The sequence below is a fragment of the Dendropsophus ebraccatus genome, chromosome 1, assembly GCF_027789765.1.
Source record: "Dendropsophus ebraccatus isolate aDenEbr1 chromosome 1, aDenEbr1.pat, whole genome shotgun sequence".
NCBI lineage: Eukaryota > Metazoa > Chordata > Amphibia > Anura > Hylidae > Dendropsophus > Dendropsophus ebraccatus.
The window spans coordinates 127,673,142-127,687,411 of NC_091454.1; the positions used below are offsets into that span (position 1 = coordinate 127,673,142).

A 14,270-nucleotide genomic window follows, 5' to 3' on the forward strand; every position below is an offset into this window, starting at 1 on the left:
GCGCCCCCGCTCTGAACTGCTGCGAACCTGACTGCGGTCTTACCGAGCCAGGCCTCAGCGACGTAATGACACTGATCCCGGATCAGTATTCTATTGCAATGGTCTGCAGCAGACCAAAGCAATAGAGCAAAGATCTCATGGATCGGTGCTGTGTAATACAGCTACACTTATTCTCTATGGGAAATCAGTGTAGTTGTATTAGAAGTTCCCCAGGGGGACTTCAAATTACTGTTAGGTTACAAACCCACTTGCCGGATCTGCAGCGAGTCTCCTTGCTGCGTTTTTGCAGGGAGACTCGCTGCAGATCCTGGCCCTATACTTTCAATAGCAGAGAAACTCGCAGCAGGGATGTACATCCCTGCTGCGATTTTGTCTGCAGCCCGCCCCATTAACCCCCCGGCCGCCGGACATTATACATTACCCGGTCCCCGTTCCTGCTTGCTTCGGGGCTCCCGGTGTCTTCACGGCCCGCCCGGCCAATCAGTGCGCTGCGGCGGGGCAGCGCACTGATTGGCCGGGCGGAACGTGCCGGGAGCCGCTGAAGCAAGCAGGAGCCGGGATCAGGTAATGTATATCCTGCCCGCCCCCCTGCAGCCCCGATCGCCCCCAGCCGCACGATCGCCCCCAGCCCCGCGCCGCACGATCGCCACGCAGCCCCCGGCCGCACGATCGCCTCCAGCCCTGCAGCCCCCGACCGCACGATCGCCCCCAGCGGGCGATCGTGCAGCCGGGGGCTGCGGGGCTGGGGGCGATCATGCGGCCGGGGGCTGCGGGGCTGCAGGCGATCGTGCGGCCGGGGGCTGGGGGCGATCGTGCGGCCGGGGGCTGGGGGCGATCGGGGCTGCAGGGGGGCGGGCAGGATATACATTACCTGATCCCGGCTCCTGCTTGCTTCAGCGGCTCCCGGCACGTTCCGCCCGGCCAATCAGTGCGCTGCCCCGCCGCAGCGCACTGATTGGCCGGGCGGGCCGTGAAGACACCGGGAGCCCTGAAGCAAGCAGGAACGGGGACCGGGTAATGTATAATGTCCGGCGGCCGGGGGGTTAATGGGGCGGGCTGCAGACAAAATCGCAGCAGGGATGTACATCCCTGCTGCGAGTTTCTCTGCTATTGAAAGTATAGGGCCGGGATCTGCAGCGAGTCTCCCTGCAAAAACGCAGCAAGGAGACTCGCTGCAGATCCGGCAAGTGGGTTTGTAACCTTACAGTGAAAAAAAAAGTTTTCATAAATAATAAGTCTGAATCACCCCCCTTTTCCCATTTTATAAATAACAAACATGTTTATTATTTTTTATCGCTGCATGCATAATTGCGCGAACTATTAATTTATCACATTCCTGATCTCACACGATAAACGGCGTAAGTGCAAATACCCATCAAAGTGCAAAAATTGCGCATTTTTGGTTGCATCTAATCCAGAAACATTGTAATGAAAAGTGATCAAAAAGTCGCATATACACAATCAAGGTACCGATAGAAAGAACACATCATCAAAAAATGACACCTCACATAGCCCGCCCCCTGCTCTGAAAACACCGACACAAGATGGCACCAGGAGAAGAGGATGTGCAGCGGATTGATTGTAATGGAGCCCTGTTACAGAGGGAAGGGGGTTTCATCACACTGGGGGGGAGGAGGTAGGCCCACCTCCAGTGCTTCAGGCCAGGCCAGTGCCCGGGAATAGAACAGCATCATGCACAGCAACCAGGCCAGTCTAGAATGTAGTGTATTATTAGTTAAAGTGGTACTCTCGGCCAGGGGGGGGGGGGGGGGGGGGGGGGGGGGGGGGGTTGATTTTGGTGGATCGCCGGGAAGGGGGTGGAAATTGAACTCGGAGGTAACTTACCTTCCCCGTTCCAGCACCGGTGACCGGATCGTGCCGCCTGGTGCTCCGGTCCCGCATGAGACGTGACGTCTCAAGGCAGCTCTGCCATTCAGTGGCTGAGGCTGGACTCCGCTACAGCCGCTGATTGGCAGAGCTGCCTTGAGGTAAGTGTCCTCCGGCTTAAATTTCCACCATCCTCCTTGGCGATCCACAAAAATACCCCCCGGCCCGAAGTACCCCTTTAATATTAGTGATGAGCGAACTTGCCCGACGCTCAGATTCATGTGAAAATGAGCGTTCAGCAAGTTTGCTTCTCACTAGTTAATATGTATTTACCCATGTCATGATCTCCTTAACTTCGAATTCAAAACAATACAATTTAACGTCTTATTTATACACTGGAAATACGTAAATTACTGGTTGCTGTCATGGCCCTTGATGGAGTTGGTTACTTCTGAGATGATACTTTACTTTGGAGGATGACTATGATAAAGCAACCGACAGCGGGTTAATGGTAGAGATGAGCCTATTTACAGCAATAACAAAGCAAATGTCGGCTGATCGTTGTCTTTCAGCATGTTGTACACCCACAATAGCGCCAGTCTGAGTGACTCTGTGTAGCCCCGGCAGCACCTGCTTGATGTTAGTGCAGTGTGAACCTAGCTTAGAGGCAAGTGGATTTTAATCAGCCGTGTGAATTTGTCCTTACATTTATTGTACAGAAAAAAAAAAAAAACACACAAAACTTATTTTGGCCATTGTCGCCACCGTAAGGGCACGTGTAACACTGGAGCAGCAACAGCCCTACAGCACACACAACTCTAGCAGCAACAACCAGTGTAGTACACAACCTTCACTTCCGCCCTCTTCACGCTGCAGCCGTACAGCAAGCGGGGGTCTTTCTGATAGCTGTCCAGCCTACTGCCTGTCCACAACCTTGCACCTATTAGATGTGTGGACTGTTTCCCCTAGAGATGCCTAGCGTTCTACTACGCTCCGTATGAGAAGCAGAACTGTCCTAGTCGGTTATTTTCTCCGCTTTTCCGCGCTGGTGGTAGCGGCTGCTGACCGGCGCTCCTGCGGGCAGCTCAGTGGAGGGGTCCTAGCGCTGGAGTCGTGCTAGGAACGGAGTGTTTACAAATTCAAAGGTAAACGTCTCGGTTAGCGCTCCTGCCTGTCGCCCGGTGACGTGTGGGGTTTCTGTACGTCTGCTCCCAGTACACCGGGCTTCTTATACAGACGGGCCGGGGGCAGCCGTGTGTCACGGTCCTTTCCTTCTTGTCACATCCTGGGCCGCACATGGGCTCCTGCTACGTGCCCGGGGGTGTGACAGGTATGCGGCTACAGGACATGGCTGGATGAGGCGCATAGGTTAGTGGTGTGAGGCTGAGGGCAGCCAGGGGTGCTGGGGCATGACCTGCTGCTGATGGGGCAGCTGCTGTACCTGGGCCTGTGCTACTGTGTGTGTATGAATAGTATCAGCCCCCTGGATGTATCACCCAGCTTTCCTTCACTGTGTGTATGAATAGTATCAGCCCCCTGGATGTATCACCCAGCTTTCCTTCACTGTGTGTATGAATAGTATCAGCCCCCTGGATGTATCACCCAGCTTTCCTTCACTGTGTGTATATGAATAGTATCAGCCCCCTGGATGTATCACCCAGCTTTCCTTCACTGTGTGTATATGAATAGTATCAGCCCCTGGATGTATCACCCAGCTTTCCTTCACTGTGTGTATGAATAGTATCAGCCCCCTGGATGTATCACCCAGCTTTCCTTCACTGTGTGTATATGAATAGTATCAGCCCCCTGGATGTATCACCCAGCTTTCCTTCACTGTGTGTATATGAATAGTATCAGCCCCTGGATGTATCACCCAGCTTTCCTTCACTGTGTGTATGACTAGTATCAGCCCCCTGGATGTATCACCCAGCTTTCCTTCACTGTGTGTATATGAATAGTATCAGCCCCTGGATGTATCACCCAGCTTTCCTTCACTGTGTGTATATGAATAGTATCAGCCCCCTGGATGTATCACCCAGCTTTCCTTCACTGTGTGTATGAATAGTATCAGCCCCTGGATGTATCACCCAGCTTTCCTTCACTGTGTGTATATGAATAGTATCAGCCCCCTGGATGTATCACCCAGCTTTCCTTCACTGTGTGTATGAATAGTATCAGCCCCTGGATGTATCACCCAGCTTTCCTTCACTGTGTGTATGAATAGTATCAGCCCCCTGGATGTATCACCCAGCTTTCCTTCACTGTGTGTATGAATAGTATCAGCCCCCTGGATGTATCACCCAGCTTTCCTTCACTGTGTGTATGAATAGTATCAGCCCCTGGATGTATCACCCAGCTTTCCTTCACTGTGTGTATGAATAGTATCAGCCCCCTGGATGTATCACCCAGCTTTCCTTCACTGTGTGTATATGAATAGTATCAGCCCCTGGATGTATCACCCAGCTTTCCTTCACTGTGTGTATATGAATAGTATCAGCCCCCTGGATGTATCAACCAGCTTTCCTTCACTGTGTGTATATGAATAGTATCAGCCCCTGGATGTATCACCCAGCTTTCCTTCACTGTGTGTATATGAATAGTATCAGTCCCCTGTATGTATCACCCAGCTTTCCTTCACTGTGTGTATATGAATAGTATCAGCCCCCTGGATGTATCAACCAGCTTTCATTCACTTACAGGGTTCGGCTATGGAGCCATACAAGATGATTGCATCTGGTCAGATCTAAAGTTCAGGAATCTAGGAAAACTGGGGAGTTTACATGGGGCTCTGTTAGCAGGAAGTGTGTTGGGTTGCATTGTATCGCCGATGAATGATGTGATTCATAGTGTGTTTATTATACCTGTGTATATACTCCTATACTGTCCGCCATGGACAGGATCACATGGACACACCTTATATTATTACATGCTCATCCTATTTATGTGAATATTTGTGATAATATAAAATGTATATTTATGTGAATATTTGTGATAATATAAAATGTAATGTCCATCATGAAATTATAATTAGAGGTAAACGAATCTACAGTATTAGCCAAGTAAAGTTTCCCCGGACTGCTCCTAGCTTTTCCAGGTACCTTGAGCGGATCTCAAAGGCAGCCGACTGACAGCCGAGCGTAGCGAAGCTCTTCACTAATACTGTAAGTTCGCTCATCCCTAATTGTAATGCATGGGCTACATTGTGCATTTGGCTTTGCACTATAGCTGTATCCAGCTGAAATTCTTTGTAACAAAAAAAGAAAGCATACTTGCCTTCCTCCCTGGGTCCCGCACAGTTCCCAGTTAAGTGTCCCACTCAGCGGCTGTGGGGGTGTCCTGTCTCAGTCAGTGAGTAAAGCAACAGAGAACCAGATTGCATCACACTTAGAGCTGAGGGATACCCAAGTAGCCATTTAAAGGGTTGTCAGAATAAAAGAATTTGTACATATGGCTGGGTTGGTGTAAAAAAGAAATGATCCAATCCCCGATCCTCTGCAGCTGTCATTCTGACATCTCCTGGTGTCCAGTCCAGTGGCACATTGTGCCTGTAGGGTCCATTTACACAGAAAGATTATCTGCCAGATTTAAAGCCAAAGCCCGGAATGGATTTGAAAAGACGAGAAATCTCAGTCTTTTCTTTATGACCTGATCTCTGTTCATAGTCTGTTTCTGTCTTTGGCTTCAAATCTTTCTGTGTAAATGGACCCTAAGAACTGCATGCTCAGCCAGTGACTGAGGCAGGACACCGCCGTGGCCAGTGACTGAGGCAGGACACCGCCGTGGCCAGGGACTGAGGCAGGACACCGCCGTGGCCAGGGACTGAGGCAGGACACCGCCGTGGCCAGGGACTGAGGCAGGACACCGCCGTGGCCAGGGACTGAGGCAGGACACCGCCGTGGCCAGGGACTGAGGCAGGACACCGCCGTGGCCAGGGACTGAGGCAGGACACCGCCGTGGCCAGGGACTGAGGCAGGACACCGCCGTGGCCAGGGACTGAGGCAGGACACCGCCGTGGCCAGCATGTTATGCTCCAGATCTGCAGGGTTTGTGTATTATTTAAATAAATAAAATCACTTTTCCCTAATTAACAAGTGAGTAGCACACAAATAGTAGCACACTGTAACTGTAGACACATGGCCCAGACTTATCAAACTGTGCAACGGGAAACAGTGTAAATTACCCAAAGTAGCCAATCACAACTCAGTTTTTATTTTACAAAAGCTGAGCTGTGGTTGGTTGCTGTGGGCAGCTTAGGCTGGGTTCACACTACCTTTTCTTTTCATCAGTTTTTTTTAAAAGAAAAGATTTAAAAAAACACATGCATCTGTGTTGATCAGTTTCCATTGACTTTCATTATTTAACCCCTTCAGGACCAGGCTAATTTACGTTTTTGCCTTTTTTGTTTTTTCCTCCTTGTGCTTGAAAGGCCATAGCACTTGCATTTTTACACCTACAGACCCACATGAGCCCTTATTTTTTGCGTCACTAATTGTACTTTGCAATTACAGGCTGAATTTTTGCATAAAGTACACTGTGAAACCAGAAAAAAATTCAAAGTGTGGTGAAATTGAAAAAAAACAACGCATTTCATTTATTTGGGGGAATGTGTTTTTACGCCATTCGCCCTGGGGTAAAACTGACTTGTTATATATGTTCCTCAAGTCGTTACGATTAAAATGATATATAACATGTATAACTTATATTGTATCTGATGGCCTGTAAAAAATGTAAACCATTGTTAACAAATATACGTTCCTTAAAATCGCTCTATTCCCAGGCTTATAGCGCTTTTATCCTTTGGTCTATGGGGCTGTGTCAGGTGTAATTTTTTGTGCCATGATGTTTACTTTCTATCGGTACCTTGATTGTGTATATACGACTTTTTGATCGCTTTCTATTACATTTTTTTCTGGATTTGATGCGACCAAGAATGCGCAATTTTGCACTTTGGGATTTTTTGGCACTGACGCCGTTTACCGTACGAGATCAGGAATGTGATTAATAGTTTGGGCGATTACGCATGCGGCGATGGCAAACATGTTTATTTATTTATTTTATTAGGAGAGGGGGCTTTTTACTAATAACACTACTTTTTTTTTTTTTTTTTACACTTATACTAGAAGCCCCCCTGGGGGACTTCTAGTATATATACTTTGATCTCTTGTTGAGATCTTTGCTGTATAGTTATACAGCAAAGATCAATGAGATCTGCAGCAGCCGAAAGCAAACGAGTGCCGAGTCGGGGACGGCGCCATCTTGGAGCAGTCCCCGGCCGGCTTCAGTAACCGAGATCTCGCACACTAGACACCAGGGAAATGCTGCATCCGGTAATCGGATGCAGCTGTCATGTTTGACAGCTGCATCTGATTACTGTATTAGCCGGTACGGCGCAGCTCCGAGCTACATGAGGCACCTGGGACCGTGGCGGTTCAGAGCGGGGTCGCCGCGCGAGCACGTACAGTTATGTCCTCGTGCGGGAAAGGGTTAAAAAGCATTTTTTTTACATGAGCATGCTTTTGTGTACATAAAAAAAGATGAGTTTTAATCCTTTTTTTTTTTTTTTTTTTTTTTTTTTATAATGAAAGTCAATGGAAAAATGGATGCACACAAATGCATCTGTTTTTCAACCCTTTAAAAAAAAAAAAAAAAAAACAGATGAAGAAAATGTAGTGTGAACCCAGCCTTATACCAGTTTTTGTTTTATACAGTTTGAGAAATCTGGGTCATAGCAAATAAGCATTACCCTTATTGATCAGGGCTTATCATTATGTACCTGTATTCTCCATAAAAAACTATTTTGGAACATTGTTTCCTATAGCTCTGCACTGTGTTGTTCCCCCTTACTAGCAGTGCGTGACTAAATGGCTAGCTGTGTGTTACCAGCTGGAGACATGTTTCCACACTGTCTTAGGGTCCTATTAACCGGAGAGATATTCTGCTGAATCAAGAAAATTTGGCAGATTGTCACTCCATGTATTCTGAAATGACAGGCCGCTCGGCCAATCACTGGCCAAGATGGGACAGTGCAACAGCCAGTGATTGACTGAGCAGCCTGTCACTTTAGAGACCAGCTCAAAAGTTCCTGTGGCAGAAGCTAGAAGAACACTGGGGAGCATGGACAGGTATGAATAACATTTATCATTTTACACTTGAGGCAAGGGCTGCACAGACATTGCTAACGGTATATACACAGCCCTTGCCTAGCAGTTAGAGATGAGCGAACCTGGAGCATGCTCGAGTCGATCCGAACCCGAACTTTCGGCATTTGATTAGCGGTGGCTGCTGAAGTTGGATAAAGCCCTAAGGCTATGTAGAAAACATGGATATAGTCATTAGCTGTATCCATGTTTTCCAGACAACCTTAGAAGCTTTATCCAACTTCAGCAGCCCCCGCTAATCAAATGCCGATGGATGGACTCGAACCCGGTTCGCTCATCTCTACTAGCAGTCTAATAGGCTCATAAAGCGAACACTGATCTAACAGATCGGTGCTCGCTTATCTGGAATATCGAGCCATGTAATATGGCCCTTACATTGTCAGCTTTGATTGTCAGATTATGTATGAACAAGCCCCCAAATGGCTACACCGCGTTGGCTTATTTAGTCATACATTTCTAATAGGAATTACAGATAAATGACAAAACCGCACTATAAGAAAGATGCCTTAGAAATGTTCTATCATGGGTTATAAAAGTATTTAGTAAAAAAGACATAAGAGGTCACAGGTCCTTTTTAACAGGGAATCTGCCACTAGGTTTATGCTGGTTTTAAAGCTGAACAGAAAAGTGTATTCCTTGCATCATTCTGTTCAGCTATACTCAGATATGCATGACAATGGGCTTTGTGCTGTGCCACTCTCTCCGGCTGCTTGACAGCTGTCTGCCAATACACAATATAGATAGACAACTGCCAATCAGTGACCGGTGGGAATAGTTGTTGCTCATGAATATCGAGGACTACTGAGGACACGCACATAATGGAGAGGACTAGTGTACGTTGATCAGTGAATACAGAGTACAGCATCCTCTGTATTCAAGAGGATACCCCTGAATTGGCTGCACAGAACAATGTACGTGATACATGATTCTCTTCAGCTTTTCTGTCACTATGCTACTCTTAGATAGGGCAGCGTAAACCTACTGAGAGGTACTTTAAAGGAAGTCTGTCTTTTAGATTTATGCTGCTTGAACCAGGGGCAGCATGAAATCCCAATAGGCACTGTTATCACCAATATCTGAAATGTACTCTGAAAATCTTCTGTGTTTAAAGTGGTACTATCAGCAGGTTTAGCCCAGTGAACTTGCTGCTATCAGCCAGCCGCTATTTACCTTAGGACTGTGGAGCCACTTTTCATATTCCTGTGGGGCCCAGTTTTGTGCAGGTTTTGGATAATTCCTGAAATGCTTATTAGCAGGTTTGGAGCATTCAGGGTGTTCCCCGTCTGCCCGGAGCACCCTCTCGGCCCACCCACTATGCATATCCATATTCGCAGAGTTAGACTGCTTGTTACAGGCTGCTTCCTGCACATGCGCAGTAACAAGCAGCCTAACTCTGCATATATGAATATGCATAGTGGGTGGACCGAGAGGGTGCTTCGGGTGGACGGGGAACGCCCCAAATGCTCCAAATCCGATAATTAGCATATTGGGAATTCTCAAAAACCTGCACAATACTGGACTCCACAGGAATATGAAGAGAGACACTGCAGTCCTAAGGTAAATAGCGGCTGGCTGATATCAGTACACTGACCTGAAGCTGCTGATGGTGCCGCTTTTAGCTGTGGCATCAAATAGCTGTGGCATCAAAGTATCTGGGAAGTGGTCTGTCCACTTGTCTCAGCTTATATGACAGGTCTCTTCCAATGCACATAAAAGGCAGGAAAAACGAAATACTTCCCAGAAAATGCAGTTGAAATGGTTTATTGCATACCACTAGTGCTCATTTATGAATGCAATATATGGTTAATGCATAAAATGTACAGCTGAAACATTAAGCCTCCTTTGGGTGACCAAACCGCAGCCACATTTTGGTGTACACATTACAGCTGCAAATGGCCTGTCCTAAACTAGCAGGGTATCTATGATGCTGTTCATGTCATTAAACCTGCATTTTGTAACACACTTAGATGCAGGCTGAAGCATCTTTTACACCTGCTCAGTTTTATGCACCCATGTTTAAAACCTCAAGTGGGCTTTACAAACAGAGGCAAATCTGGATGGAAATGAGGATATACTGTATACTATGAGATGACTGGCTATTGAAATCTCAAAATACAGCTGTAGCCTGTGTCAATATGATCATGATGCGTTTAACTAGACATTCTTATTGACTTTACTGGTCTCCAGGACACAAGACACAATTCTTAAAGGGGTATTCCAGGCAAGGGTTATTTTTTTTTTTTTTTTTTTTACAATATAGCTGGGTATGGGCTCTTTTAACATAAAAAAGTAAACTTACCCCCTAGTTCCAGAACCAACGTTACAATCCTGCTGCTGTTCGGCAACTTCTGTGTAAGTCATAGTGCATTGCAGGCCGTCCAGCCAATCAGCAGCTTTAGTGGAGTCCCACCTCAGTCACTGATTGGCTGGGTGGACCTGCAACATCACAGCCCCAGCACCGGAAAGCAGCGGAACCGGTGTTTGCTGTGGCAGCACTGGAGCCAGGGTGGTAGGTTTTTTTTATTATGTTAAAACTGCTCATGCCTAGCCATATTGTAAATAACACTCCTTGCCCAGAATGCATTTTTAAGTCAGGGATAATTTTAACCAAGGCTACATCAATAGGTGTGTCAAAATTCCCCCTAGTGGCCTGTACAGTAAGAAAGTGCTGCCATTTGACGGTGATAAAGGGGTTGTCCAGCAGCACAAAAAAAATAAATGACTAGTCACCTGGCAAATCTCCGGCCTTTGTTGATCTGACAGCGCCCAGTGCGAAGCACTCCTTGATTTCATTTGGACACAGAGGAAATGCCTACTCAACCAGACTGTGGCTGTTCCTTACAGCCAGTGACTTACTGGGCATGTCCTGTCTGTCGAGATTGAAACAGGAAACACTAATAAGCAAATACTGGGCACCAATAAAATGGTTTTAGTGGTGGATTCAGCAAGTATCAACTATTGTTTTGTCAGACTATATTGTCTTTATAACGCATTGTGGATTTTGTAGGGCAAATTTTTTAAATATTTTTGGCTTGATCTGATTTGTTCTTTTTTTGTTCAAAGGTTTGCTTTAGATAGATAATGCCAGCTGAACGTAAAAATTCATCAAACATGGAAGAAAGAGATTCAGCAGGTATTTCCAAAGACTGTTCTGACAAACGATCAGCAGGTGGCAGAGAGCGAGCTAAAGATGAGGTTAAGGTAGGAAGCAAAAGAGACCCATCAAGGCTCACAGAAGAGAAGAAGAAAAAAACTGAGGACGAAAAGCGCAAGAATGAGGACAAAGATAGTAGGAAGAAGGAGGATGATTCAGGGAAAACTGCAGAGGAGGAGAAACGTGTTCAAGAGGAAGAGAGAAGAAAGCGGGAAGAAGAGCTGAGTCATCAAGAAGAGGCTGCAGCTCTAATAAAGTAAGAAATGGGCTTGAGTTTAGCGTGGTTTTATGCCAGTTTTCTGTAGTGTAAAAGTTGTGAAAAACCATGCTAATTTTTATGCCAAATTTTTGAGAGTCTGGTCGTGACATCACCATGTTATCCAGGAAGTGAAGCCTTGATGCAGGAAAGTAAGTGCAGGAAAAAAGCACTTTATAAGCATTTCCCATAAGTGCGTATTGGTGATTTAAATAACTTTTGGGGGCAACACTATACTTTAATAAAAATTTTCTCTGGACTTCTCCTTTAAGACCAGCATGTGAAACATCGCTGCGTCATCCCACCCGCCCATCCGGCCCACCTGTTATCAATGCAGGGGGTGGGCCGGATGATGTGGCAGTGCTCCTTAGGGTGCTCTGGAGCTGAGTTTACCCCGACTAACTGCGCAGGAATGGCGCCAAGGAGGAAGGTAAGACACATACCTTTCTTCTCAGCGTCCCTGGTGCTATAACGCGTTAGATTTGTCTAACCTGCTGATAGTTCCCTTTTAAGATCATACATTGGCCACTGACCTTATTTTTTATTTTGGGAAAGAGGTGTGGCTGTTGACAGTCTCTATAGTTCAGTGAATTTTCACTTTTTTTTCCCCCCCTGCAGGGAGAAAGAAGAAGCACATCAGTTGCACCAGGAAGCCTGGGAGCGACATCAGGCCAGAAAAGAGCTCCGAAGCAGAAATCAGAATGCTTCTGACCATCGTCCTGAAGAACACTTCTTCAGCAGACTGGATTCTAGTCTTAAGAAAAACACTGCCTTTGTGAAGAAACTTAAAACCATAACTGAGCAGCAGAGAGATTCATTGTCGCATGATTTTAATGGCCTTAACCTAAGCAAATACATTGCAGAAGCCGCGGCTTCAATAGTGGAAGCCAAGCTAAAAATCTCTGATGTTAACTGTGCTGTACACTTGTGTTCTCTTTTCCACCAGCGATATGCTGATTTTGCTCAGTCTCTGCTTCAGGTTTGGAAGAAACATTTTGAAGCTCGCAAAGAGGATAAGACCCCAAACATCACCAAGCTGAGAACAGATTTGCGCTTCATTGCTGAATTAACCATAATTGGCATTTTTACTGACAAAGAAGGTCTCTCATTGATCTATGAACAACTAAAGAACATCATAAATGCTGATCGTGAATCCCACACTCATGTGTCAGTTGTTATAAGCTTTTGCCGTCACTGTGGTGATGATATTGCTGGTTTGGTCCCAAGAAAGGTGAAGTGTGCATCTGAAAAATTTAATCTAAACTTCCCACCTAGTGAGATTATTAGTCCAGAAAAACAACAGCCTTTTCAGAACTTGCTGAAGGAATATTTCACATCATTAACAAAGCACCTAAAGAGGGACCACAGAGAGCTGCAGAACATAGAGCGCCAAAACAGGTGATACATCTGTGTAGCCATGATGCTTCTTTGTACTTCTATTTGGATTTGTTATTAGAAATCAAGGCATTGGTAAATGGAACAGTTCTAAAAATTTTGGTTTAAAGAGCTTTAGCAGCCCTTTGTCAGATCCTTCTTGCTCTTTCGTTCTGCAAATTGTTAAGCATTCATGTTTGGAATGCCACTGTTAACGCATTAAAGGACACGCATCATTTAAACAAACTTCTGACATGTCATAGGGTCATGTCAGAGGTTTGTATCGGTCTGGGTGCTGAGACTGCCATCGATCGTTAGTATGAAGGTTCAGATGCGCGCAGCAGCCGGCGCTTTTCCTCTTTATCTACATCTTACTGCTAAAATAGCAGTAAATGGAATTATAATGAAGCCCTATGGAACTTCCGGTACAGCGATTGCGGGAAGTTCCATAGGGCTTTATTATAATTCAGTTGACTGCTACTGTAGCAGCGAGACAGAAGAGGCAGAGTGTGCACTGCTCCTTTTTTCAATCGGCGGAGGTCTCAGCACCCGGACTCTGACATGTATGATATGTCAGAAATTTGTTAAAATGATAGGATAAGTCATTAAAGAATACCTAAGATCAAGTTATCTGTCAAATCTCAGGAGATATGTGCTGAACTGACACTGACTGCTGCTTGAGCTGGGGGCTCTGTTGCATAGATATCAGTATATAGCATATAGAACACCTTTTGTTATCTGTGGTTTTGTTTTCCAATAAAAGCTTTTATTTGGTCTGTAATTGGTGTCAAGGGGATAGGCCTATCATTCCCTGGGCCCTAACACTGCTATGCCTCATTGTGCTGTATGTTCACCCCTCTTCATAATCAGAGCCGAGCACTATCCATACAGCACAGTGAGGTGTAACAGTGCTTGAACTCAGGAAACAACCAAGGAAGCCCCGCCTCCTTGACACTATTAATGGGCCGAATAAAGACTTTTTTTTATGGGGAAAAAAAAACCATACAGGTAACAAAGGTATGTTTTCAAAGCTTTAACTGATATCTATCCGTGGGTTACTTTAAATTATCGGCAAATGATTTAGACTAAATGAGGTTTGGTAAGTTAGTAGGTGTGATAGAGTTGCACAATTTAAGTTTTCTTCGAATGAGTATCTAGTTTTCTGCCTTAAGTTAAGTTTGTTATTAATGCAGGCTTGCTTCTCTTTGGCAGACGCATTCTTCACACAAAGGGAGAATTGAGTGAAGACCGGCACAAGCAGTATGAGGAATTTGCAACCTCTTACCAGAAATTGTTGGCCAACACGCAATCTCTTGCTGATCTTTTAGATGAAAATATGCCTGAACTTCCTCAAGACAAACCAGTGCCAGAAGGTATTTTTCATATTCATTGTAGATTGATACTCTCAGGCCCAAGGGACACAGCCAGTGTTTCTTTAAGTCTTTCCACTATTTTGTGTTATTCACAGGATATTTGCTACTAGAAAAGCCCTAGAGAAAAA

The 14,270-nt window shown here is 45.7% G+C and overlaps 1 protein-coding gene across 4 annotated transcripts in view; it reads left to right on the plus strand.

The window, feature by feature from the left end:
* The first annotated feature begins 2,685 nt into the window (after window positions 1-2,685).
* Window positions 2,686-14,270, plus strand: part of UPF2 (UPF2 regulator of nonsense mediated mRNA decay) — a 49,047-nt gene continuing 37,462 nt past the window's right edge. For 2 of the 4 annotated variants that reach the window (XM_069978735.1, XM_069978738.1), the window contains exons 1-4: window positions 2,979-3,195; window positions 11,049-11,395; window positions 12,014-12,793; window positions 13,982-14,142. In XM_069978735.1, the coding sequence (XP_069834836.1) occupies window positions 11,067-11,395; window positions 12,014-12,793; window positions 13,982-14,142 (1,270 nt within the window). In that variant the 5' untranslated portion in view covers window positions 2,979-3,195; window positions 11,049-11,066. The other 2 variants (XM_069978736.1, XM_069978737.1) reach the window with 2 other exon arrangements.